At 40.5% G+C, this 27,820-nt stretch overlaps 1 protein-coding gene across 2 annotated transcripts in view; it reads left to right on the top strand.

Moving 5' to 3' along the window:
* The window catches only part of txlnba (taxilin beta a), an 82,542-nt gene that overhangs the window by 24,541 nt on the left and 30,181 nt on the right, over window positions 1-27,820 (top strand). For both annotated transcript variants that reach the window (XM_028820466.2, XM_028820465.2), the window contains exons 2-5: window positions 3,317-3,716; window positions 10,391-10,482; window positions 14,381-14,551; window positions 24,867-25,061. In XM_028820466.2, coding sequence (XP_028676299.2) covers window positions 3,335-3,716; window positions 10,391-10,482; window positions 14,381-14,551; window positions 24,867-25,061 — 840 coding nt within the window. In that variant the 5' untranslated portion in view covers window positions 3,317-3,334. The remainder of the gene's footprint in view (window positions 1-3,316; window positions 3,717-10,390; window positions 10,483-14,380; window positions 14,552-24,866; window positions 25,062-27,820) is intronic.

Below are 27,820 nucleotides of genomic sequence, written 5' to 3'. Positions count from 1 at the left end.
TCTGACATCTTTCTACATTATCATGATATCAAGTGAAACCCATCCAGCACTATCTGTCTGTATGAATTCTGTTAATATTTCAATTTCTGGAATACTCAGTTTAGTTACAGATATCCAGTATGATTCCAGCCCTTTTCACTCCATGTGATTGAGGAAAGGTGAAAAACATCAAAAATTATAATAAAAATGACAAATAAGAGTCTAAAAATAAGATATCTGCCTATTTTGTTGCCTGATGTTATACACCAGCAATAGCAGTGTGGTAGCGACTTGGTCCACATAGACGGGTTTATAGCTACAGTGCTAATGACTGTTAACTTCGTGTGGTAGGCCATGGATTAGTGGAAATAACGATAAATTGACGTGTACATCAGGAAACCAAAGCCCCGACATGACTAGGCTGTAACTTTAGCTCCCTCCGAATCGCTCATGTCAATAACTTTTTACGCACTGCGCATTCTAGTCTCAATAAAGGTTACAGAGAGTGGCCAGGAGTTGGAAGAATGGACCATAACAACTGAAGAATAGTTGGGACGCCAAACCAGGTCGTCCCATTTAATTTTCTTTTTCCTTTTCTTTTTAACTTAAAGTCAACTCCTTCTTGCCACAAAATAAAGTGGCCTAGAGGGCAGCAAAATAACATGAACAAGAGGCCTCTGGTTAGCTGGTTCTGTAACAAAACAGGCCTACCGGGGAGCTCTGGCTTGGTCAGGTCTCAGTCTTAAGAGATTACTTGTTCCTTTTCTCGTGAGGAATGGAAGTTGAAGGGGGGGGGGTATGTGCCCTCAGTAGGCAGCTTCTCAATGCTGCGGGGAGAGAAGGAGAAGACACAGTTAGCGACCGTGCCCCCTCTCGCCCTTGTGGGTTACCATATACCTTGAGTGTGCCAGCGAGGAGATCCTCAGATCAGCAGTCTTCACCTTCTGTAACAAGTCCGTAAAATAATAACTCCAGGTTAAACTAGCCCCGTGCAAATCAATGTGTCAGTAAAATTTCATCATTTGAGCAGTTTACAGTATACAGGACTGAAATTACAGAGGTCCTCCGGTAATAATCACCAATTCCTCCCTATTTTTATAAAAGCAATTCCATCCTAAACAGAGCTTAAGTTGAATATGTGATGCAACGTCATCTTTATTTTACGTGAGGGCTGTTATTTTGTAACTCTATGCTCAAGCCGTGGGTCCTGGTTGCCAGGGCTATGGACACAAGGATCACGATAATAGTGTCCATTACACACAGGAGGTAAAAGGTCACTTCCCATGTATTCTCTCTCTGAATTTTCCTTTGCAATTTACTAAAAATTTTATATTTATTGACTTCCAGGTAACACATTTCTTTCAGGTTCCTGACTCCTGAATTGCGGTTTACGTTTTTGGGTTCAGCTTCCTTCTTTGACTAACTCGTATCTCCTGATCCTTTTCATTTTTCCTTCCTGTCTCTCAAGAGGTTGTGATAATAGCGCTGGACATACAGTGCATCCAGAAAGTATTCACAGCGCATCACTTTTTCCACCTTTTGTTATGTTACAGCCTTATTCCAAAATGGATTAAATTCATTTTTTTCCTCAGAATTCTACACACAACACCCCATAATGACAACGTGAAAAAAGTTTACTTGAGGTTTTTGCAAAATTATTAAAAATAAACAAACTGAGAAACCACATGTCCATAAGTATTCACAGCCTTTGCTCAATACTTTGTCGATGCACCTTTGGCAGCAATTACAGCCTCAAGTCTTGTTGAATATGATGCCACAAGCTTGGCACACCTATCCTTGGCCAGTTTCGCCCATTCCTCTTTGCAGCACCTCTCAAGCTCCATCAGATTGTATGGGAAGTGTCGGTGCACAGCCATTTTAAGATCTCTCCAGAGATGTTCAATCAGATTCAAGTCTGGGCTCTGGCTGGGCCACTCAAGGACATTCACAGAGTTGTCCTGAAGCCACTCCTTTGATATCTTGGCTGTGTGCTTAGGGTCGTTGTCCTGCTGAAAGATGAACCGTCACCCCAGTCTGAGGTCAAGAGCGCTCTGGAGCAGGTTTTCATCCAGGATGTCTCTGTACATTGCTGCAGTCATCTTTCCCTTTATCCTGACTAGTCTCCCAGTTCCTGCCGCTGAAAAACATCCCCACAGCATGATGCTGCCACCACCATGCTTCACTGTAGGGGTGGTGCCAGGTTCCCTCCAAACGTGACGCCTGGCATTCACACCAAAGAGTTCAATCTTTGTCTCATCAGACCAGAGAATTTTCTTTCTCATGGTCCGAGAGTCCTTCAGGTGCCTTTTGGCAAACTCCAGGCGGGCTGCCATGTGCCTTTTACTAAGGAGTGGCTTCCGTCTGGCCACTCTACCATACAGGCCTGATTGGTGGATTGCTGCAAAGATGGTTGTCCTTCTGGAAGGTTCTCCTCTCTCCACAGAGGACCTCTGGAGCTCTGACAGAGTGACCATCGGGTTCTTGGTCACTTCCCTGACTAAGGCCTTTCTCCCACGATCGCTCAGTTTAGATGGCCAGCCAGCTCTATGAAGAGTCCTGGTGGGTTCGAACTTCTTCCACTTACGGATGATGAAGGCCACTGTGCTCATTGGGACCTTCAAAGCAGCAGAAATTTTTCTGTAACCTTCCCCAGATTTGTGCCTCGAGACAATCCTGTCTCGGAGGTCCACAGACAATTCCTTTGACTTCTTGCTTGGTTTGTGCTCTGACATGAACCGTCAACTGTGGGACCTTATATAGACAGGTGTGTGCCTTTCCAAATCATGTCCAGTCAACTGAATTTACCACAGGTGGACTCCAATGAAGCTGCAGAAACATCTCAAGGATGATCAGGGGAAACAGGATGCACCTCAGCTCAATTCTGAGCTTCACGGCAAAGGCTGTGAATACTTATGTACATGTGCTTTCTCAATGTTTTTATTTTTAATAAATTTGCAAAAATCTCAAGTAAACTTTTTTCACGTTGTCATTATGGGGTGTTGTGTGTAGAATTCTGAGGAAAAAAATGAATTTAATCCATTTTGGAATAAGGCTGTAACATCACAAAATGTGGAAAAAGTGATGCGCTGTGAATATTTTCCGGATGCACTGTATGTCTCATCCTTAGTCTACCACCTATTGTTATCAAATGGTGTCTGGAAATTGTGGATGTAAAGAATAAATTGCATACAATGAAGAGTAAGAACATTATATTTACACCATAAAATGATTTCCCAGGCTAGGCAGTAATAGGGATGGGTGATTAGATGTTGCATACGCCACTTGTTCTGTTTTTGACGTACCTCGGTGTCAATGACTGTTTTTCTTCCTAACACAGAAACAGCTCATAAGAAAAATGGAGAACAATATGGAGTCTTCAGAGCCTACACCTGTGACGCCAGCTACTCCTGAAGCTAATGGTCCTGAGAATGCTTCTCCTCCTGTGAAGGATACCCAAGACGGTGAGACAAAATCATCAACCCAGGAGGCCACGTCCCAAATTGAGTCAAACGCCAGTGACATATCCGAAGAGCTTGATCAAAAGTTGGAGGATATTATTAATACGTATGGGCCGGCTCTGACCTTAAAAGAGGAGGAGGAGGACAAGGCTTGCAAAGAGACAGAGGATTCAGATAAAGGGGAGACCGAAGAAGCCAATGGAGAGCTTCCTCCTGCAGTTCCAGATGAGAGTGTGGGCAAAGACCAAAAGTCAGAGAAAAAAGTTATGAAAGGCCTGGGTGAGTGCCATGCGTTGGCGGTACTGGTGCTGAACCTGCTTTTTTCACTACAGGATCAAGGAAGGATCTGACCTTGGGCAGGACTGCAGTACACACTCACGCTCACATATAGAGCCTTCAGAACGTATTCAGACCCTTTTACATTTTACACATTTTCTTAGGTTGCAGCCTTGTGCTAAATTCATTTAAATTCATTTTTTCCTTCACCAAGCAACACTCCATACCCAGGAAAGACAAACTAAAAACAGTGGCTCCGAGGTTACGGATCTGTGCCAGCAATTGAAAGGTTGCTGATTCAAAGCTTGTAAAGGCCAGAAGTGATTCCACTCCATTGGGCCCCTGATTAAAGCCCTTAATCTGCAATTTCTCCATCCTTGGTATGACGTTAACCTGCAACCAGCCCTACAAGAAGGTCCTCCAAACTTGTAGGGAAAACTCGGAGGCTGGTGGCAGGATTGTCACTCCAGCAATTGTACAGAAACCTCCCACTGCTCCATTCCATTTGAACTAGCGTGGTGCTTTAGTGTTACCCATTGCACGGCTTCACTTGGGTCCTAAAGGAGTCCAGTCCTCATCTCAGGTCACTGGATAGTGTCCATGTCTCACAAACAGGAAGCACCAGGACACTCAAGACTTGGACCCTCGTCCTTTTGCATAGATGTCAGGAGCGCCACACACTCCTTTCCATGACCTCATGACCCCCCATGCTCTCCCAATCCATCTGCTGACTTCATAGGAAGAGTCACCAGAGACATGACGGTAAGCAAACCTCTCGATGAGGTCGACACTCTCTCCGCAGACAGATACACTGCTGATGGCCGTGCCCAAGAGGTCATTAAAGGCCTGGCTCTTGGTTTTTATCAAGACCCTCACAAGCCCAGACACTCAGACTTCTTGCTCAGTCTCTTGAGAGCCCCAATCCGAGCCCCCATTGACTCCCCGTATTTACCTAATTCAAAATATAAGCAATAATAAGCCATAAAATAAAATTTTATTTTTTGAAATGAAACAAAACTTAGAGTAAGATGGAAGAATGTGGGCCTGTTCCTTGTGGCGCTCCAGTGTTGCTGGCTGTACCTAAGAGGTCATTAAATGCCAATAAAGTAACCTTAACACCTATGCATACTGTATATGATAAATAACGATTTCTAGCAAAACAAATAAAGAAATGTAGTAGAAAGGAGCAGTTTTATTATCATCAGTAAACCCGTTGAAAAGGTAAAGAAACTGTTAATTCCTTTATTCTCACCAGCGACACGAGTAAAAGACTGCATTTGAATGACAGAACTTGAAGGATGGCACCACGCCGAGTGCAGGATTAGATGTAACGCGCTTCTTTGTGCTCTCCATGCTTGTTGCACGCCACACATTTGGTAGCTGGTGATCGTTTGTGCTCAAGTGGGCGGCAGAATGTCCATGTTGTGCTGTCCTGACAGTCGGGACAAGTTGGACACCTTGTGATGAACTGACGCCTTGGGGGCAGCAATCCGCATCAGTTCCACATCACCCAATTGATTGTCACTATCTCGATCACTATCGTTATTGTCAAAATATTCATCTTGCAACTAATCGAGTTGTTTTATCAGCAGGTTTATACTTTTTTTTTCTCATAACTACAGACTGAGTATTTACAGCACAAGGCTGTTGCCACAAAAAAAAACAATTTCTATGGCTGTCCACTAGATGGCAGCACTGCAGTAGGTAACTGAGAGGTGACAGCAAAGCTCACCACAAGCTGGCTGTGCCTATAGTGGCTGTATACTGCAGTATGAGTTCTCTCGTATGTCGTGTTTTAACAGGCTCAATGACATACGACTTAACACGTACCTCATGTTCAAAGTGATTTTGGTGGCCACTGTTCTCTTGGGGACCTTCAATGCTGGAGGAATTTTTCTTAAGCGTTCCCCATTTCTGTGGCTCGACACAATCCTCTCTCTAGGCTCTGCAGGCAATTCTTTCGACCTCATGGCTGGGGTTTTTTGCTCAACTGTGGGACCTTCTATAGGGAGATGTGTGTCTTTCCTAGTCAGGTCCAGTCAGTTGAATAAACCACAGGTGGACTCCAAACAAAGTGTGGAAACATCTCAATGAGGATCAGTAGAATGGGATGTCCCTGAGCCAAATGTCACAGCAAAGAGTCTGAAATACTTGTGTCGATGTGCTCGTTCCCTTTTTTACTTTTAATAAATTTGCAAACATTTTTAAAACGCTGTTATTGCTTTGTCAGTTGGGGGTATTGAGTGCTATCTGATGAAGAAAGACATGAATTTGGCACAAGGCTGTAACATAAAATGTGAAGGAAGTGAAGGGGTCTCAAAACATTCGGAAGGCAAAGCAGACATGTGGAGCCAGTTGAGTGTTGCCAATTAATATACACTTCTTGATTAACATATTATCAGACCCACTTAATCCAGTCATGGTGAATCCGGGACCTACCTTAGGACCCCCGGAGGGGTGCCAATACATCACAGCACTCGCTTGCACATAAAGGGCCAACCTTGAATCGGCAATTAACTGAACGTGCGTATTTATGTATTTAACTTATGTCGTTCTCTCAGCCCGGTCGCTGCTCTGATGAATGTAAACCACAATTACTTTCTCGATATTTCTATCCAATTCTCTATATTTTTTATCAGCCTCCAAATCAGAACGAGTGATGGGTTTTGTCTTAACGCTGCCCTAGTGGAGCATCCCTTTTCAGAGCCATTAATACATCAGTGTTTATATCTGTCAATGTCTGCATCTATCTGCAGAGCTCTGTCTAATCTTATTTAAATCTGACAGCAAATGCCAGGGAGGCACGGTAACTCAGTGTATCAGTTCTGCTCTGGGGATAACTGCATGATTCAGGATTCAAAGAACAGTCAATTGACAGGGTATTTTGTCAAAATTAAGATGGCCGAAAACCCCATTGCTTTTGCCAGAGGGCTTTCTCCTAGTGTGGCACATTTACTTAAGCAACCTGTCATCTACACAGGCCAGAACGAAACTGGTATCCATTGAAGTGTTACAGGTGTTTATTTGCGTTACGTTTCACTTTCATTACTATTGGGCAACCCCTTGGCACTCAGAGCGCGGCAGAGGCATTACTGATTATAGGCGAGTAGATGTGCTGAGGTGTCACCCGTTGCACTGCTGCACTCAGATCTCAATCTGGGTGGTTTGCCGTGTGGTGGATGCGGCAACGTGATATGAAAGAGACACAGCCACACTCTGTCTGCCCCAGGGGCCAGAGATGCCCACAATCCATCTGCCTACTAAAGAGACTGGGCAGCCTACCAGCACTTCAATGAATTGTATGAGATGTGTTATTACACACAGGTTCGGCACGTTGTCACACTGATCAGAAGTCATCGGGTTCTTCTGAGGCCACCGAGGAGACTCCCTGCACCCAACCTGGAAGTGCTTCCTCGGCTCAGTGTTCTTGCACCAGAAATACTCCTGGGTATGGCATAAAGGCAGCTGCCACGCCTTACTCAGGGAGGTGTAGTTGGGAGGGATGGAGGAAAGAAAGAAGGAAGGATAGAAAGAGGTCAAAAATTGTGCACTGTGCTTGTGTTAACTTTGAGAAGATAATCGAGAATCTGTTAACTGTTATCTGATAACTACGCTATCTATCTATCTATCTATCTATCTATCTATCTATCTATCTATCTAATCCTGCCTACTACGCTATCTATCTCTATCTATCTCTATCTATCTATCTATCTATCTATCTATCTATCTATCTATCTATCTATCTATCTATCTATCTATCTATCTAATCCTGCCTACTACGCTATCTATCTATCTATCTATCTATCTAATCCTGCCTACTACACTATCTATCTATCTATCTATCTATCTATCTATCTATCTATATAATCCTGCCAACTATGCTATCTATCTGTCTATCTATCTATCTATATAGTGCCTTTCATTTTTATCTATCTATCTATCTATCTATCTATCTATCTATCTATCTATCTATCTATCTATCTATCTATCTGGTGGCTTTCATTTTTATCTATCTATCTATCTATCTATCTATCTATCTATCTATCTATCTATCTATCTATCTATCTATCTATCTATATAGTGCCTTTCATTTTTATCTATCTATCTATCTATCTATCTATCTATCTATCTATCTATCTATCTATCTATCTATCTATCTATCTATCTATCTGGTGGCTTTCATTTTTATCTATCTATCTATCTATCTATCTATCTATCTATCTATCTATCTATCTATCTATCTATCTATCTATCTATCTATCTATATAATCCTGCCAACTATGCTATCTATCTATCTATCTATCTATCTATCTATCTATCTATCTATCTATCTATCTATCTATCTATCTATCTATATAATCCTGCCAACTATGCTATCTATCTATCTATCTATCGGCTTTCATTTTTATCTATCTATCTATCTATCTATCTATCTATCTATCTATCTATCTATCTATCTATCTATCTATCTATCTAATCCTGCCTACTACGCTATCTATCTATCTATCTATCTATCTATCTAATCCTGCCTACTACACTATCTATCTATCTATCTATCTATCTATCTATCTATCTATCTATCTATATAATCCTGCCAACTATGCTATCTATCTGTCTATCTATCTATCTATATAGTGCCTTTCATTTTTATCTATCTATCTATCTATCTATCTATCTAGTGCCTGGAGTACTGGGTGCAGTTTTGGTCACCAGGCTACAAAAAGGACATAACAGCACTAGAAAAGGTCCAGAGAGGAGCGACTGGGCTGATTCCAGGGCTACAGGGGATGAGTGATGAGGAAAGATTAAAAGAGCTGAGCCTTTACAGTTTAAGCAAAAGAAGATTAAGAGGAGACCTGAGTGACGTATTTAAAATTATGAAGGGATTTAGTCCAGTGGATCGAGATGTGAGTGAGTTTATCAAGAACACGGGGACACAGTTGGAAACTTGTTAAGGGTAAATTTCAAACAATAGGAAGTTCTTCTTTACAAAGAAAACCATAAACAAAGTTGAGCTTTGTTGAACTGAATGGTCTGTTCTCATCCTGATTGTTCTAATGTGTGTGTGGCAAATTTCTAAAAGAGCAAACACAGCAATTTGAACCCGGGAGGCTGAGTGTGTGCAGTTGTGTCTGAGGTTTGGACACATTCTCAGAGGTTGTAGATGTGAGGTAGCCATCTATGTTCACCTTGTGACATCTCTCAAGTTCACGGCTTTTTGTATTTTTTTCTAATATGAAGCACGAGGCAGTCAGAGAATTCATTGTGTGTAAAACCAAAAGCTCCACAGCTACTATGGACTTATTGTTGTCATAATTCTAGTCTTGCACCTCGTACATTGGCCCAAAATGGGAAACAAGACCGAGTCATGACAGAATGTGATTGAATAACTTTTCCAGAATAGATCTAAGAAAGCATTATACCCCAAATTCAAATTCCTTGAGTCTCAAAACTGTATAATTCATATATAGAGATTGGAACTGCAATATTTACAAAAAATGGAAATCAGAACAGTTAGGAGGAAGCCATTGCTAATGGCTTGACAGGTAAAGAAGGCAGTGGTGAACTAAGCAGGCACACAAAGGAAGGCAGGAGGCTTTTTAACCCTTTATGTGTTTATGGGACTTTTGTGTCACTAGTCACCTGCTTTGTTAACAGATCTCCTTTACTTTTGTTAATTTTGTTCTTCTGGTCGCCATTTGAATTCATGGAACAACACTTTAGCGCCCCCTACATTCCACAAAAATTTTAAGATCCTCTGCCCAAGTCAAGTCAAGTCAAGTCAAGTCAAATTGGGGAGCATGCACCGGTACTGCGCATTGCCGCACCCCCTACATGACAAAACAACTCGGGATCCCGGTTACCAACCCCCTAGGTCCAGTCCCACCCTCTATCTGCCGCAGCCAGGTGTTACGTGGACAACCCCTTGGCCTGGTCCAGTCACTCGGGTCCCCCAACAATGAGGATCTTACGAGCTGGATCACCCTCGGGGAAACGTAGTGCCATAACTGACGTTCCCGCTCAATGTGGGTAATGTGCCCAAAGAAGAAAAATTCTGAAATTGAAAATTTTGTTTTTCCCTACCAAATTTTCTCAAATAATGGTGAATCAGTGAATCTCGATAGGAATCAACCCGTGCGCTCAATCCACTCCAGTAGCAGCAAATACTTTAGAATGTGCCGGCTGGATAGTCCCTTGGAGCCAGAGCACTCTTCCTGTCCTCTTGACCCAAATACAAATGCTGGGATTTGTGCCCCCTTGGGTGCCCCTCAAGCCCCAATCCGAATACCAGACATGTGCCACCTATTTGTCTCTGGCCTGCCATCTCTATTTTTAACACTTCCCCAATCGGGATCTCGCCATGGCCTGTTTGTCGTGCAACAGCTGGTAAGATTATATTAAAACAAAAAAAAAAGAAAAGGATTTGTTTTTTTTTTAATGTGTTAAAGAAGTTTAACTTTAATGTAATATAAAATTACACATCTTGTCTCCGGCTCTATAACCTTTCATTTCAGTGAACACAGTTCAGTGGTAATTTTCATTTTTTGAGCCAAATTAAAGAAATACCTTTATTAAAAAGTCTTTATAAATCAAAGTCAGTGGAAAAACATGCTGCATGATGAATTGCTTATTGGCGCGTACAGTGTAATTAACTTTGCTCGACTCTGTCCTTACAGGGAAAGAAGCCACACTCCTTATGCAGAGCTTAAATAAATTGAATACTCCGGAGGAAAAACTGGAAGCTCTTTTCAAGAAATATGCAGAGCTGGTATGTAGAAATAAAAAAAAAGTGTGATCTAATGGTTATATTTAGTAAATTATGATCTTAAGTAGAGAAGTACATTTTATCCATTCCTCCTTTGTGCTTTGCAATAAATCATCATTTTGCTTGCACTGTACTGTAGGAGGCTCCTCAATTAAAAAAGGGCATTTGTTATTTGCCAGCATTCAATAATCAGCCTTGTAGAAATGCTCCAAAAATACTGCCATGTGACCCTGAACAACGTGGACGTGAAACAATATAATCAGAAACTCCCTCCTAGTCAGACATAGTAAGGAATACAGTCACCGACATGTCAACTTCAAGGCTATTGAAGAATAACTGCAGGCTGAAGACGTTCGGAATTCATCTTAAACCTTGCTAGAAGCAAAACTGATGGTACCCCACAATTAAAAATAGAATTTGTCATTCAATATTAATAGTGTAATAAAAAAATATGATGTGAAGTGCTAAAATATTTATGTTCACTGACAGTGCCTGTGTTCATGGGGGCTTTCCCTGGGTAAGCACCTTGAGCATTGGAAAAGCACCATATAAATAAAATACATTATTATTATTAGTACTAGTAGTAGTAGTAAGTGTCTATCTATCTATCTATCTAATCCTGCCAACTACGCTATTTATCTATCTATCTATCTATCTATCTATCTATCTATCTATCTATCTATCTATCTATCTATCTATCTATCTATCTATCTATCTATCTATCTATCTATTGTGCCTTTCATATCTATCTATCTATCTGATCCTGCCAACTACTCTATCTATCTATCTAGTAGTACCGGGAGATTCACTCAAAAGAGTCCCCGAATATTCTGTTGTAATTTCCGTTAGGATGAAGCAATCTGAACCAAAAATATCCGCTCTCTACCTTGACGTACGTGTAATCGATTGCATTACGTGCGATGCTGGAAGTGGTTTCCATTTTCTGCCAGACACATTTCGACGCGGCACACCATGTTCCTGAACAGAGGGGAATAGCCGCAATTTCACGGTGGATATTTTCCTTCAAATCTTCCACCGCTTGTTCCAATAGACCTTTCCTTTGAAGAAGAAGGATCTGGAGACCGTGGTGGCCAAAGCCCCATTTGAAATGACCCTGTTCCCGAAGAAGGACTCAGTTTCGGCCATGCTCTTTGCCAATGTGTGACACGTCGCTCCATCTTGTTTGAAGTAACCTTCTGTTAACTCACAATCATCCACTTGATTCTGACGTCGCTTAAACAAATTGATGACCCAATAAGGTTCGCACCATGAAGACGCGCTGCTCAATATTGTACACCACCAGCCTGATGAGAAGTCGAGTGACTGAGTGGAGGGGTACGGGCTGATATGCACCCAGAAGTTGCAGACGAAGGTTGAACGTCGTGACGGCTGTCCGGTGCCCACCTCATCGCTCCGACGCAGAGGCATACCAGCTTGTTTGAAGCTCCATATACTGAGGAGCACGTTGCACGTTGTTTTGTCCTAGCAAGAGGTATTACAGGATATTCGGGGCCTCTTTTGAGTGAATTATTATTATTATTTTTATTAATTTGATCATTTCCCACCCCTCAAAGATAGACGTTCAGGTGAGCTGAGATCTTCAAACATGGAATGCATTCAGACCCACTTTTCACTTTTTGCACATTTTGATATAATAATTATTATTATTATTCTTTACATTTATATAGCACTTTTCTCACTACTCAAAGCACTTCAGTGAGTGAGGAGCACTTCAACCACCACATAATTTGTAGCATCCACCTGGATGATGTAATGGCAGCCATTTTTGCATCAGTACACTCACCACACATGAGCGATTAGGTGGTGATGTGGTGAGAGAGAGAGCCAATTAGAGGCAGGGGAGCCAGAATGACTAGGCCATGGTGGGCAATTTAGAGAGGATACCAGGAAACACCCTACCCAGGGATGTTTTATGACCACAGAGAGTCAGGACCTCGGTTTTATGTCTCATGCAAAGGAAGGCGCCATTTTCTACAGCACAGTGTACTCATCATCCTCATCTGATCCACATTCAGAGCACAGGGTAAGCGCCCCCTGCTGGGCTCACTGTTACCTCTTCCAGCAGCAGCCCAAGCTTTTCCTAGATGGTCCACCATCTAAGTACTGGCAGGGCCTGAACAGGCTGAGCTTCAGGTGGATGAGCTCTTCTGAAGTGCAAGTGGAATGGCTGTGGTATGTTATGTTGCTGCATTGTGCTAAAATCATTTAAATTCATTTTCACTCAATAACCCCAGAAAGTCAAAGTGAAAACACTATTTTAGGAATTTTTGCAATTTTATTAAAAATTAAAAATGTAAACATCTCAATTGACGCAAGCATTCAGACACTTTCACGTGACATGTAAAATCTGGCTCGGCTGATTGGGTTAGCCTTAGGTTTCGGGTTAGCACTGGTTTAGGACTGGCACACATCTCTCTAGAAAAGGTCCTCCAGTTAAGCAAAAAACAGTTCATGAGGTTGAAGGAATTGCCTCCTGAGCTTTGAGACAGGACTGTGACGGGGCACACATCTGAGAAAATATTTGCATCACCGAAGGTTCCCGAGAGCTCAGTGGCCCGTGTGATGGATCATCGTTGAGATGTTTCTACACTTTGTTTGGAGTCCACTTGTGGAAAATTCAGTTGATTGGATTGATTACGAAAGGCACAAACCTGTCTAGAGAAGGTCCTACAGTTATGCGAAAACCAAGCCTTGAGGTCTAAGAAATTTCTTGCAGACCATTGAGTCAGAGGCCCAGGGCTGAGGAAGGCTACAAAAAATGTCTGCAGCGTTGAACGTTCCCGAGAGCTCAGTGGCTCATTCTATTGATCATCATTGTGATGTTTCTCCACCTTGTTTGGAGTCCACCTATTGTTAATTCAATTGATTAGACATATTAGGAAAGACGCACACCTGCCCAGAGAAGGTCCCACAGTTGAGCAAAAACCAAGCCATGAGGCCAAAGGAATTGCCTGCAGAGCTTAGAGACAGGATTGTGTCAAGGCACAGATCCAAGGAAGGGTACAGAAAATATCTGCAGCATTGAATGTTCCCGAGAGCTCAGTGGAAGAAGTTTGGAGCAACCACGACTTCTTCCTAGAGCTGACCACCTGGCCAAACCGAACAACAGTGGGAGAAGGGCCACAGTAAGAGAGGCGACCGAGAACCTGAGGTGTGAAGAGAGGAGAAAATTCGAGAAGGACAACCGCCACTCCGCCGATCTGGGCTTTATGGCAAGAGTAGCTAGATGGAACGTGAAAACCCGCTTGGAGTTTGCAAACAAAAGCCAACTACTGTAAAGACCCCTCAGATATTGACAAAAAAGATTCTCTGGTCTGATGAAACCAAGAGTGAACTGTTTGTCTTCAGTTCTAAGCATCATGTTTGGAGGAAAGCAGGCACCACTCACCACCTCTGCAACGTCATTCCAGCAGTGAAGTAGGGTAGCAGCCACATCATTCAGCGGGGTTGTTTGTCAGCCTCAAGTTCATTGTAAATTCAATTTTGTGCAAATCCTTTCACTTATCACTACTTATTCCATTCATAATTTTAAACTAGTCTTTCGTGTATATTTTTTATCTTCCTTAATCCAATTCATATATGAGTAGGTGAAAACATTACTCTTTCCTCACAGCCTTTGCGACATCATAATCCCACAGCTAGTCTTGAAGCTCATCTCTGAACTTTCTTAAATTTTGATAATGTCTATCTTAGATTATGGAGACTAAAATTGTGCACAGTATTCCAGATGTGGCCTCACAATTGTGCTCCACTGTTGATGTGTATTCCACAGTGCTACAAAACCTCTTGTTATCCACTTTTAATGGAGAAGCAGGTCTGTAGTTGGGTATATGTCCAGATTAAATGCCTCTCCTTCATGGTTCCTTTTTTTGTTTTCCAGCTTGAAGAGCGCCGGCTTGAGCAGAAACAGCTGACAACCCTTCAAAAGAAGCAGGCCCGGCTAACGAAGGAGAAGGATCACCTCCAGAATGAACACAGCAGAGCCGTCCTTGCCCGTAGTAAGCTGGAGAGTCTGTGCAGAGAGCTGCAAAGACACAACAAGACACTCAAGGTGAGCCCGAGCAATGCTTGTCCTCCATTGTCATCGAATTTACAAGGCATGACTTTATGTATAAAATATTTATAAGACAAGTTGAAAGAGGCATATCGATGAAAGCAGGCTGACTTCAGGACTAATTCAGAGTGCATTGTGGGTAAGAAGCTTGGGTAGGAGTCAGTCTGTAGTACTAAATCTGGCACCCTACAGTACATGAGGCTCATTTTTAAGAGGAACTCCAAACACGATTTTCTACACATGAAGCAACCGAGCAAAGAACTGGCAATGCAAAAAAAAAAAGTCCAAGTGGGCTCTGCTACCACAAGCATCAGGAAAAAAAAAACGCATCGATAAACCCGAGTGAGCTTATTTTTCAATTTACCTTTTTTAAGTTTTTTTAAATACTTTTTAATGTTTTTCTGAATTTACAATTATACCTTTTTGTGAATTTCCACTGGAAGGTCCTCTTTTGTGTCGAGTATCTATTATGCACTAATGAAAAAAAAATTAAAAGATCGAAAAAAAAAAAGACAACCAAGCGTGTTTATGACAAACATCAATGGAAAATACAATTTCAATAACATTTTAAAGTTCTCATTACTTTGTTTTTTTTTGTTTACCTTTTTAAGATTTTTTTAGCTTGTTTCTGAATTATGAGTTTTAAGAATTTCCAGCAAAAGACCGTATTTTTCTTTTTTATACAGAACATCTATTATGCAAGCAGCCAAACAATTTGAAAGACTGAAAAAAGACCATCTGAGCCCATCAATAGAAAATAAAAACAGCACATTTCAGAATTCTATGCACATTTTTTTTTACTTTCTCTTTCTTTTTTTAGACTTTTTATATTTTTTTTTATTTAATACCTTTTGATAAATTCCCAGCAAAAGATCTTTTTTCTTTTTTTATAGAACATCTGTTGCACACACACATAAATAAAAAAGACCAACTGATTCCTTTTGTGTCCAACATCAATGGAAAAAAATAATAGTTATAACATTTCAAAATTCTATTTTGGGGGGGCTTTCTTTTCTTTTTTTTCTGTTTTAGACTTTTTAAAAATTTGAATGAATACCTTTTTATGAATTTCCAGAGAAAGATCTTTTTGGTTGTTTAGAACATCTATGTATTATGCAAGCACACAAATAAAAAAATCCCATTCAAGCTCTTTGTGTCAAACATCAGTGGAAAATAATGATTACAATATTTCAAAATTGTGTTGAGATTTTTAATTTTTTTTTTCCTTTTTTTGACTTTTAAAGTTTTGAATTAATACCTTTTTATGAATTTGCAGTGGAAGATTTTTTTTTATAGATATGTATTATACAAACACAAATATAAAAAAGGCCAATTGAGCACTTTTATATCAAACGTCAAAAGAAAATAATTATAATATTTCAAAATTATATTTAGGATTTTAAATTTTCTTTTCTTTATGACTTTTAAAGTTTTGAATTAATATCTTTTTATGAATTTGCAGCGAAATATTTTTTTTTATAGATATGTATTATACAAACACAAATATAAAAAGGGCAACTGAGCACTTTTATATCAAACGTCAAAAGAAAATAATTATAATATTTCAAAATTCTATTTAGGGTTTTTAATTTTGTTTTCTTTTTTGACTTTTAAAGTTCTAAATTTATATCTTTTTATGAATTTGTAGCGAAAGATTTTTTTTATAGATATGTATTATACAAACACAAATATAAAAAGGGCCAACTGAGCACTTTTATATCAAACGTCAAAAGAAAATAATTATAATATTTCAAAATTCTATTTAGGATTTTTAATTTTGTTTTCTTTTTTGACTTTTAAAGTTCTAAATTTATATCTTTTTATGAATTTGTAGCGAAAGATTTTTTTTATAGATATGTATTATACAAACACAAATATAAAAAGGGCCAACTGAGCACTTTTATATCAAACGTCAAAAGAAAATAATTATAATATTTCAAAATTCTATTTAGGATTTTTAATTTTGTTTTCTTTTTTGACTTTTAAAGTTTTGAATTAATACCTGTTTATGAATTTGCAGCAAAAGTTTTTTTTTTTGTAAAGAATATCTATGTATTATTCAAGCACATAAACATTAGTGGAAAATAATAATTGTAATATTTCAAAATTTTATCTAGATTTTTTTTTAAATTTTCTTTTCTTTTTTTGACTTTTTAAAGTTTTGAATTAATACTTTTTTATGAATTTGCAGCAAACGATTTTTTTATAGATATGTATTATACAAACACAAATATATAAAAGGCCAACTGAGCCCTTTTATATCAAACATCAAAAGAAAATAATTATAATATTTCAAAATTCTGTTTAGGATTTTTAATTTTGTTTTCTTTTTTGACTTTTTAAAGTTTTGAATTAATACATTTTCAAGAATTTCCGGTGAAAGATCTTTTTTTTTTGTATAGAACATCTATGTATTATTCAAGCACACAAATTTATGTCAAACATCAATGAAAAATAATAACTATAACATTTCAAAATTCTGTTTGGGATTTTATTTTTTTTTAGACTTTAATTTTCAGTTAATACCTTTTTAAAGAATTTCCAGCCATTTTTTTTTTGTGTGTGTGTTGAAGATCCCGAGGTTCTTGACCGTGCTCTTCCAACATTTATGTGAGATTTCCTATATCCAGTTTCCATCTGTGCCACTGTGAATCAGCCTAGTTGTTCTTTCCTGAGACTTTCTCTAGTGCTGTTATGTCTTTTTGGTAATAATAAGGAGAGCAGATCTGCACCCATGACAGGTCTGAGAAGTTTGTTCTATAACCTGTAACTCTCCATGTTCTATAAATGGAATGATACGACGACAACTCTGACTGCGCTATATAAATGTAATGAATTATTATTAATTATTATTATTATTACTCCTGAGGCAACTCAGGGTGCCTAGCAGACCTAACATACACCTCTCTGGGATGAGGAGAAAAACTGACTGGTAAACTGGGACAACGTGCAGCCACCAGGTATAGAATTAAACAGCAAGAAACCCACAATGGTGCTAACTGCTGTGCCGCTGTCCCTCCCTTAACCTAATCGTGGTCTCAAAAATTGTCAGTAGAACTCATTAAATTGGTAACGGTGCAGGAATGAGAGCTCTCAGTTGCTGAATTTCAGTGTTTTAGTGCCGATGTCCAAAAAGCCTTTTGCATTGTGTTTACCGAGTACACACATTTTTTTTAAATATATCACCTTTTTTCATTTCATTTTTACACATCACGTTTATTTTCCTGTATTTTAATGAGACTACAGTTACATGTGCAGGTTTAACTTTGCTCTTCTTAAAGACCCAAAGTGCCGTTTCATAGTCGGCCTAATGAAGCATAAAGCAGTGCGAGAAAAGAGAGACAATGTGGCGGCCCCCTAGTGGTTAACGTGTTGGACTTTAAAGCCAAGCTGGCACATTCAGACCATTCAATAAGACACCCCCAAGCCCACCGTGTGCACTTGTGGAAGTGTGTGTAGATGTGACCACGAGGTGTCTAGCCCAAGCTCGACTGAGTTCACCTTCATCTTGCTGTGGTGGAAGGTTCAGAAAATGAAGGAACGAATGAACGGGTTTCTGACTTGTGGTGGCTCGCTGATTAGTGTTGTCCGTCACAGCTCCTGGGTTCCATTCCTACTCTGTCCCAGCCCCTTTTTCTCTTCCATGTCCCCAAGGCCTGCTGTCAGGTTAATCGGAGACCTCAAACTGGCCCGGTGGTCCGGCATGCCTGGTATCTCCTCCTGCACTTTGTGATGCGGCAAAACAGATTTGTAATTTATAGGTGGTATAGTGGCTGAGTGGTCCCCCGGTCGGACCCACTGTTTCCAGTGACTTGGTTTCAGTTTCCACAGGGGATCAGTTGTTGTGGTGCTGGCACATCCTCTGTGTTCATGGGGGCTTTCTCTGGGTACTTTGGTTGTTTCCCACCTCAAAGACAAGTACTCGGGTAAACTGAGGATTCCGAAAGTGGAATATCCCACTGACACAAGGACTCAGACCCTCTCCCCAGTACTACGTTGAAGCCCCTTTCTCAGCCATCCCAACCTGGAGTCTTCTTGGAGTTGACGTGGCACCTGAATTTGGGGATTGTCTGCCATTCCTCTCTAGCTCTGTCAGGCAGGATGGACACCATCAGTGGACAGCAGGTCTCTCCAGAGGTGCTTGATTGGGTTCAGATCTGGACTCTGGCTGGGCCATTCGAGAACATTCACAAAGTTGTCCCTAAGCCGCACCTGTCTTGTCTTTGCTTGGTTTTTGGCCCATTCGGAGGTCCAGAGCACTCTTGAGCAGGTCTTCATTAAGGATATCGTTCATGATATTTTGCTCTGTTTGCTGTCCCTCAACCCTGTCCAGTCTCCTAGCACTTACGACCCCACAGAATGATGCTGTCATCACCAGGCTTCACCAATAGAATGGTATAGCACAGGTGACGAGGGCTGCCTGCTTTCCTCCAGACAGAATAGAGGCCAGACAGTTCAATCTTGGGTTCATCAGACTAGAGGATCTTGTTTCTCAAAAGTCCTTTAGGTGTCTTTTTTGCAAACTCCAAGTGAGCTTTTGTGTATCTTTTACTGAGGAGAGGTGCCATTCTGTCATTAAGTCCAGATTAGTGGAATTTTGCAGTGATGGCTGCCAATCTGGAAGATGTTCTTGTCTCCCCACAAGTTCCCTGGAGCTCAACTAGAGTGACCATTGGATTTGTGGCCAACTCTCTCACCAAGACCTTTCTCCCCCTTATTGCTTGGTTTGGCTGGGTGGCCAGTCATTGTTCTTCCAAACTTCTTCAATCTAAGAATTACGGAGGTGACTGCTCTCTTGGGAACCGGCAATGCCTTTTGTAGCCTTCCTGAGATCTGGGCCTCCAACACAATCCTGTCTGCAGGAAATGACTTCAGACTCATGGCTTGGGTTTGTGCTCAATGGTGGGGCCTTCTATAGACAGGTGGATGCTTTTACTAATCAGCTCCAATCAATTGAATTGACCAGAGGTGGACTCCAAGCAAGATGTAGAAACATCTCAACACTGATCAGTCGAATGGGATGCACTTGAAATAAACTTCTGTAGAAACATCTCAACGATGATACATAGAATGGGATGCACCAAAGACACATTTTTGTTGAAACATCTCAGCAATGATAATAGAATGGGATGCACCTAAGATAAACGTCTGTAGAAACATCTCAGCGATGATCAGTCAAATGGGATGCATTTGAGACAAATTTCTGCAGAAAAATCTCAAAGATGATCCATAAAATGGGATGCACCTGAGAAAAAATTCTGTAGAAACAATTCAGAATAATAATAGAATGTGATGCACTTGAGACAAACTTCTGTAGAAACATCTCAATGATGACCCATAAAATGGGATGCACCTGAGAAAATTTCTTTAGAAACATCTCAGCAATGATCAGTTGAATGGGATGTACTTGAGGCAAACTTCTGTAGAAACATCTCAACGATGATACATAGAATATGATACACCTGAGAAAATTTCTGTAAAAACATCTCAATGTTGATCAATGGAATGGGATGCACTTGACACAAATTATTGTAGAAACATCTCAGCAATGATAATAGAATGGGATGCACCAAAGACATATTTTTGTAGAAACATCTCACTAATGGTCAATCAAAAGGGATGAACCAAAGACAGATTTTTGTAGAAACACCTCAACAATGACCAATTGAATGGGATGCACCTGAGATAAATTTCTGTAGAAACATCTCAACGATGATACATAGAATATGACACACCTGAGAAAATTTCTGTAGAAACATCTCAATGTCGATCAATGGAATGGGATGCACTTGACACAAATTATTGTAGAAACATCTGAGCAGTGATCATAGAATGGGATGCACCAAGGACAGAATTTTTTAGAAACATCTCAGCAATGATCAATCGAATGGGATGCACCTGAGATAAATTTCTGTAGAAACATCTCAGCAATGATTAGTTGAATGGGATGCTCTTGAGATAAATTTCTGCAGAAACATCTCAACAATGATAATAGAATGGGAAGCACCAAAGACATATTTTTGTAGAAACATCTCAGCAATTAGTCGAATGGGATGCACTTGAGAGAAATCTCTGCAGAAACATTTCAACAATGATACATAGAATGGGATACACCTGAGAAAATTTCTGTGGAAACATCTCCATGTTGATCAATGGAATGGGATGCACTTGAGACAAATTATTGTAGAAACAACTCAGCAATGATAATAGAATGGGATGCACCAAGGACAGATTTTTGTAGAAACATCTCAACAATGATCCATAGAATAGGATGCACTTCAAACAAACTTCTGTAGATGATCCATAGAAAGGTGACATCTGAGCCAAATTTCAAAATGTCACAGCAAAGGATCTCAATACGTATGCCAATGATATTTCCGTTTTTTACGTTTAAAGAACTTGCAAACATTTCTAAGGTCCTGTTCTCTCCGTGTTTCTCAGAGGTATTGAGTTTTGCTTTCTGAGGGGAAAACAACTAAATTACCTGATTTTAGCAGTAGGCTGCATCACAACAAGATGTGTAAAAAGTGAGGGGTCTGAAAGACCTTTAGAAAGGCGCTGTATCTCCTGAGTTTCGAATGTCTGATGTCCCATTTGGGACTGGATTCTGATATAAGTTAAGGGCGCGCCACTTCTTTAAAAGGGGATGAAGGTTCAGATGAAAAGTGAATAGACTTTTGACTCGTAGATGGCCCAGTACCTTAGCTGTTAATGCTGCTGCTGCTGTTGCTCCCACAAAGCTCCAGGTTTAAACCCTGGCATGCCGGTGGTCTCTTTGTTCTCCAATATTATTGGCATCCCAAAGATATGCGGGTTGGTCTGACTGGTGACGCTAAACTGGCACATCATTCAAGTAGCATCCTATCGAGTTCCACATCCCACCCGGTGACAGATGTAAGTGGCGTAGGCTGCACCAGCCCACCAAAAAAAATCCTTTGATGAAAAAATGGGCTCCTAAAACTTAGAGAAGGACATCTGATTTGGATGTTGCCTTAGATACAAACATCAGCACAAAAAAATAAATGCAGTGGGTGAGCTGAGTAGATGTATTGGCCTGTTCATTTAATTAAAGTCATCAATCAATTTATCAATAGAAATGGCATCCTGTGCTAAAAGAACACGCGACTGTTTTCTTTATTTAAAAAAAAAAAAGCAACATCAATTTCTTCCCTGAAATCTCCTAAGAAGAAAAAAAAGGGGGGGGGGGTATTTTTAGATGAGCTGCCCAGAGTACGCATGTCAGTAGGGAAGCTGAGGTTAGGAACAAATGGAAGGGGACTCACGCGGAATCAATGGAGCAAATCTAAGCATTAAACATATCGTCAGAGGGATTTGTCCCCTGCCAAGGACACCGGATGCCTACCCAAGGGGCAGCTCGCACTCCGGCTCAAGGAAGCGTGACCAAATCTTGTCACATGTGTTGGCTACTGGGCAGCCCGAGGCGCTGGTGGGACAGGAGAGCACCTGAGGACAAAAGTTAGACATCCTCAAGTGTGTCGTCTAAGCAGAAGCACTGGCTCCTTGTTACGGACATCGAGCAAATTGCTGTAATGGAGATTTCTACATTTTTGACACTCTGAAATGGAGAACAATCTGTTTGAACGTTTTAGAAACTAAGACAAGCGAAAGAGAGAAAGAGAGAGAGAGAGAGAGACAGAGAGAGAGAGAGAGAGAGAGAGAGAGAGAGAGAGAGAGACACGCGGCTCTGGTTACATAAATGAGCCCTCAAAGGCAGCGGGATGTCCTCGACACCAGCAAATGATGACAAGTTTTACAGGGCATGTCTGCCATCTAGGGGCTGAAAGGAAAAACTACAGGCAACAAACTCTGGAAGATTCTTTTTCTCATCCCATTTTCAAAGACCTAATATTGATTTCTTGTATTGAAATACATTTAATTTTATATAATGTTCGATTTGATGATTTTTTTTATTTAATCAGACAGCAGTTTGTGAGGCTTGAGAACTGAGTGAGCAACAAGGGAGCACTCCTCTCACCTTCTTTTTTGTTCCCTCTGCACACCCCAGACTTTAAATATAACTCCAGGTTATGTCACCTGAAGAAATTCTCAGATGATTTTGCACTTATGGGACATATTGATAAGGGGGGAAGAGACAAAGGAGAGGAGCCAGTGGGAGAAATTTGAGAACCGTCTGCACCTTAATATCAGGAAAACCAAGGAACTGGTCATTGACGTTCACCGTAGTCAAGAGACTCTACACCCGGTCAGTGTGCAGGGAGTGGAGGTGGAGGTGGTGCATTGCTACAAGTACCTGGGGGTCCACGCCAGTGACAGGCCGGAGTGGACTCGTGACACAGAGGAACTTGAGAAGAAACGGCAATAAACCTGCAGAAGGCCTCATTGAGGCTGCTGTTTAAAATTTAGCCAAGTCAAAAGTTTTCTTCAATTTTGTAGTTGTGTGTGCATTTGTGGTGGGCTGTCATTGTTTTATATAGTGCTTTACATATCTATCTATCTATCTATCTATCTATCTATCTATCATATAGTGCCTTACATATCTAACTTTCTATTATATAGTGCCTTTCATATCTATCTATCATCTATGTGTTATATAGTGCCTTTCATATCTATCTATCTATCTATCTATCTATCTATCTATCTATCTATCTATCTATCTAATCCAGCCAACTATGCTATCTATCTATCTATTTATTATAAACTGCCTTACATATCTATCTATCTATCTGTCTATCTATCTATCTATCTATCTATCTATCTATCTATCTATCTATCTATCTATCATATAGTGCCTTACATATCTATCTATCTATCTATCTATCATATAGTGCCTTACATATCTAACTTTCTATTATATAGTGCCTTTCATATCTATCTATCATCTATCTGTTATATAGTGCCTTTCATATCTATCTATCTATCTATCTATCTATCTATCTATCTATCTATCTATCTATCTATCTATCTATCTATCTAATCCAGCCAACTATGCTATCTATCTATCTATTTATTATAAACTGCCTTACATATCTATCTATCTATCTATCTATCTATCTATCTATCTATCTATCTATCATATAGTGCCTTACATATCTATCTATCTATCTATCTATCTATCTATCTATCTATCTATCTATCTATTATAAACTGCCTTACATATCTATCTATCTATCTATCTATCTATCATATAGTGCCTTACATATCTATCTATCTATCTATCTATCTATCATATAGTGCCTTACATATCTAACTTTCTATTATATAGTGCCTTTCATATCTATCTATCATCTATCTGTTATATAGTGCCTTTCATATCTATCTATCTATCTATCTATCTATCTATCTATCTGTCTATCATCTATCTGTTATATAGTGCCTTTCATATCTGTCTATCAATCATTGTTTTACTGTATATAGTGCCTTCTTTCCCCCATTATTTTAGTCGTTGTTTGGTTTCTCAGTTTGCAGTAAACACACAACCACGGGTTATGGCCACCAGGTTGCTGCTACCTAAAATGTTATGTTCCGGGTTACTTCTTGCTTGTCTATGTATTTCATTGTTTTGTTTTCTTGTTCTTTCTTCTTCTTTGTCATTTAATCTTTTTGCATGATTTGCTTGATGTTCAGCAGATGTTGCTGCTTTTCTTTCTACCATCATGGTGTTTATCACTTGGTTTGCCATGCACTTTGCCATAAATACACAACCACAAGTCATGGCCATCAGGTTGCAACTACCTAAGGTTGTTTGAAGATCAAGATTCTAGCCCCAGTAGTGTGTTAGTAAACATATGAATGGATCTCAGAATTTTATATATAGACAGTGTGGCAGGTGGCCGGGTGTGGTCATCAGCCACCTGCCTATTTAAGAAGCCGCCTCCCTTCAATCACAGATGGAGTTGGGTGAGGAGAAGGACAAGGTCGGCGAGGAGGCAGCAAGGAGAGGCCTGGAGAGAGAAAGAGAGACAGCTATTTGAGAAGCCTGGACTTTGGGAGACTGTTGTGGTTTGTGTGGCAGTGCACTTATAGACTTATTGTACATATTAGTGTAAATAAACGTGTGGTGATGGCTTTGAACGTGTCTGCCTGTCTGTGTCCAGGTCGCCTAATTCACAACAGATACTAAATTAAGTACTGTATATAATTTTAAGCCTTGTTATTTTGAGCCAAGAGTTTTACACTACTTCTCTCCCTTTGGTGATTTTTTTTTTCTTTCTTGACGTCATTTAGGCGTTTTGCCGTTGGTTAGTTCTGAATCACAACACTTGCTCAACTAAACATCGTTGTATTTTCGAACAAATCCCTTCATTGTTTATTTATTTTTATCTTTGTGTAGGAGGAAACACTTCAAAGAGTGAGAGAAGATGAGGAGAAACGGAAGGAGATGGCCAACCACTTCCAGAGCAACCTAAATGAGATTCAGAATCAGATTGAGCAGCACAGTGAGAAGAACACCAAGCTGCGGCTGGAAAACTCGGACCTGGCGGAGAAACTCAAAAGTATCATAGACCAGTACGAGCTGAGGGAAGAGGTGAATAAACATCCCTGCTGTCCTTATTCATAGCAAGCGAGTACTCACAGTTGCATGGACAAACGTGTCATGGCTGAAGGCCACGTCATGTTTGGCGAGTCTGCCAGCGATTTTCAGTTGTAGCCTTCATTAAGATGATCTTAGCGAGTTGGACTCCCGTGAAGTCCAGTCTGATATGCCCAGTGACTCACCCCAACAAAATCAAGCAGTCTTTAGTAAGGGGGAGATCTTCTGTGTATAAGAGAGGTGGCAACCAATAAACGCTCACCAATGCAGATAATACGAGGGGGGACCCAAAAATAACGAGAATTAAAAAAAAAAAAATTCATTTATTTCTGTGAACGTTTCAAAAATGTAATCACCCTCACTCTCCCAGAGACGCAATACACTTGTCCCTTTGTTTTTTCCATTGTTCAAAACTGTTCTGCCTTCAGTGTATCTGTCGTTTGCTTCTTGACCTCCTCTACATCCTGCATCTACAACACTTTCCTTTAAGTTCCCATCTTCATTCTTGGAAATAAGAAAAAAATCGCAGGGTGTGAGGTCCAGGGAGCGAGGGGGGAACTGCCGCACAGTCAGTGCTGTTGTGGTGATGCAGAATCCAATCGCCTGATTGCCACAATTCGGGTCGTCTTCTCCACACTGCGTCATGCAATCGCTTGAGCACTTCAAGGTAAAAACCCCTTTGCCCGACTCAAAGCTTCTTCTTTCCAGGCCTCTCGAAGCATTGCGACAGCTTCTGCCGCCGTTTTCCCCAGAAGGAAACAGAACTTGTTGCAAACACGTTATTCTTTCAAGTCTGCCATCACTAAATCGACGGAGACGGTAATAGAGGCTCAAGAAAAAAAAATGACATTCACATTACAGGCCTTTCCTCAAGAACGCCGTTTGGCCAAATGATGCAGAGGGCAGTCTACTACACACACCTAGCTGCAAACGTCGGAACGAACGCCCCTCCAGAAAAAAAATCTCGTTATTTTTGGGGCCCCCATCATGCAGTAACATGAATAAGGAGTGCAGGAGCTCACAAACTGAAGAGACGTTCCCCTGTCTGATGTCTCGTGTTTAGTGTACCACAACAGAATGGACAAAAGAAAATAATGTGCCACCACTGCAGCTGAACTCCTGTCAGCATTGGTACCGTCAAGCAGCAGGTTACTGACTGTCACAAAAAGAGGTGGCCACAACTGTGCTAGCAGGTAAATCAAACATGCGATTATCAGCTGTGTAAATTGACGTCGTCCAGTAATGAGATCAGCAACCGCAGTTGGCAAGCCTGACGTACTCTTAAACTAAAAGTCACGTAATGTGTCATCGACCTTAGCAGAATCAAAATTTTAGTCGAAAAAATGAACTCATCAGGAGGCTTCAAGAACGTTCAAGCAATGACAAGGAGACCTGACACTAGCATGGGATGTACATGAATAGAGGCCAGGAAAAAGAAATTCTGGAAAGATAACGTCTTGGAGCATTTATTTGAACTTAAGTGATCTGAGATGAGCGCCTGCTTACATCGACTAGCTCCTAAAGAACAGAAAAATGAATTAAAGCCCACATAGCCTAACAAAAGGTACAGAGGCCCCCACAAAATGAAACACTCAGCGCAATGCGTGCAACACACAAAGAAAGGGAAAGAGAAAGGACGGAGTTCAGATCTCTAAGATGGATCAGGATAGCTGACTGTCACCCGCTCACTGGCCGAACTGAACTTGTTTCCAAGATTGTGTTTTGTTGTATGGAGAAAATGGCTGCCGTAATGTCGTATTTGAGTAAGCCCATTGATTGCCCTGTGACAATCCATCTGCTGCTACAACAATCATCCCGGTGATATTGTGAAGGTGCTAGCATCGTGAAGCCGGTATGAGAACAGGGAGAACGTCACCCACAGACTCAAAAATACAGAAGCAACAAACGGCTTTAAACACAATGCAGAAAGGTGCCAGATCAATTGTTAAACACGATACTATGAGTCGTTTAGCACTGCAGTGTCGCCATCAGTCTCATAGCACAGCAACAGTGAAGAAGTGCGGCTAATCGGAGACGTTGCACTCGCAGACTGGAAACATCTCAAATGGAATCAATGACTTTATAGCAAATAAATTAGTTCAACAGTTTATATGTGTTATGTCAGTGATAAGTAACAGAAAAAGGGGCAAAACCACGAGATCAAAAATACGAAAGTCAAAGCCAAAACGAGAGACCAAAATCATAATCAAGAAACGTTAGGACTGAGAAACATTCAGAAAGAGCGATTTGAAAAAGGGCTTTGAATCCACAACTCAGATAAGGAAGTGAATTCCTGGATGACCTTTCACCCTTTTGTGTCATTAACCAGAGGTCACAACCTCTGCGGCCACACCCCTAGCAACGTGTACAGAGCTGTCCTAACAACGGGAATCAAACGTGGTGATCATGAAAAATACAAAATGGCAAACAAACGGTCCAAAAAATTGTTAATTTTGTAAATGAATGGAATTTCCTGATATTAACCTCAAAATTAGTCATATCTTTCGATTGTAAAATAAATCAAATAAGACAGGTAAAGTGTTGGGGACCCTAGGGGTGCCCCGTTTAAAGTCCGTGATGTCCAGAGGACAAAAAAAGAAAAAGAAAAATTCAAACAGACACAAAGCGCCAGTTACAAAACAAAAAAGTCTTGGATCGGGTAGGAGTGCCATCCTCTCTGTGAGCTGATTTGAGACGGAACTCCGATTTCCAGGGAAGCGTTGGAACCAGAAGGGGTGGAGTCTGGAGTGTTG

The sequence above is a fragment of the Erpetoichthys calabaricus genome, chromosome 15 (genome assembly GCF_900747795.2).
Source record: "Erpetoichthys calabaricus chromosome 15, fErpCal1.3, whole genome shotgun sequence".
NCBI lineage: Eukaryota > Metazoa > Chordata > Cladistia > Polypteriformes > Polypteridae > Erpetoichthys > Erpetoichthys calabaricus.
Note: the sequence above shows the minus strand (reverse complement) of the source record. Positions and strands in the feature narration are given on the sequence as shown.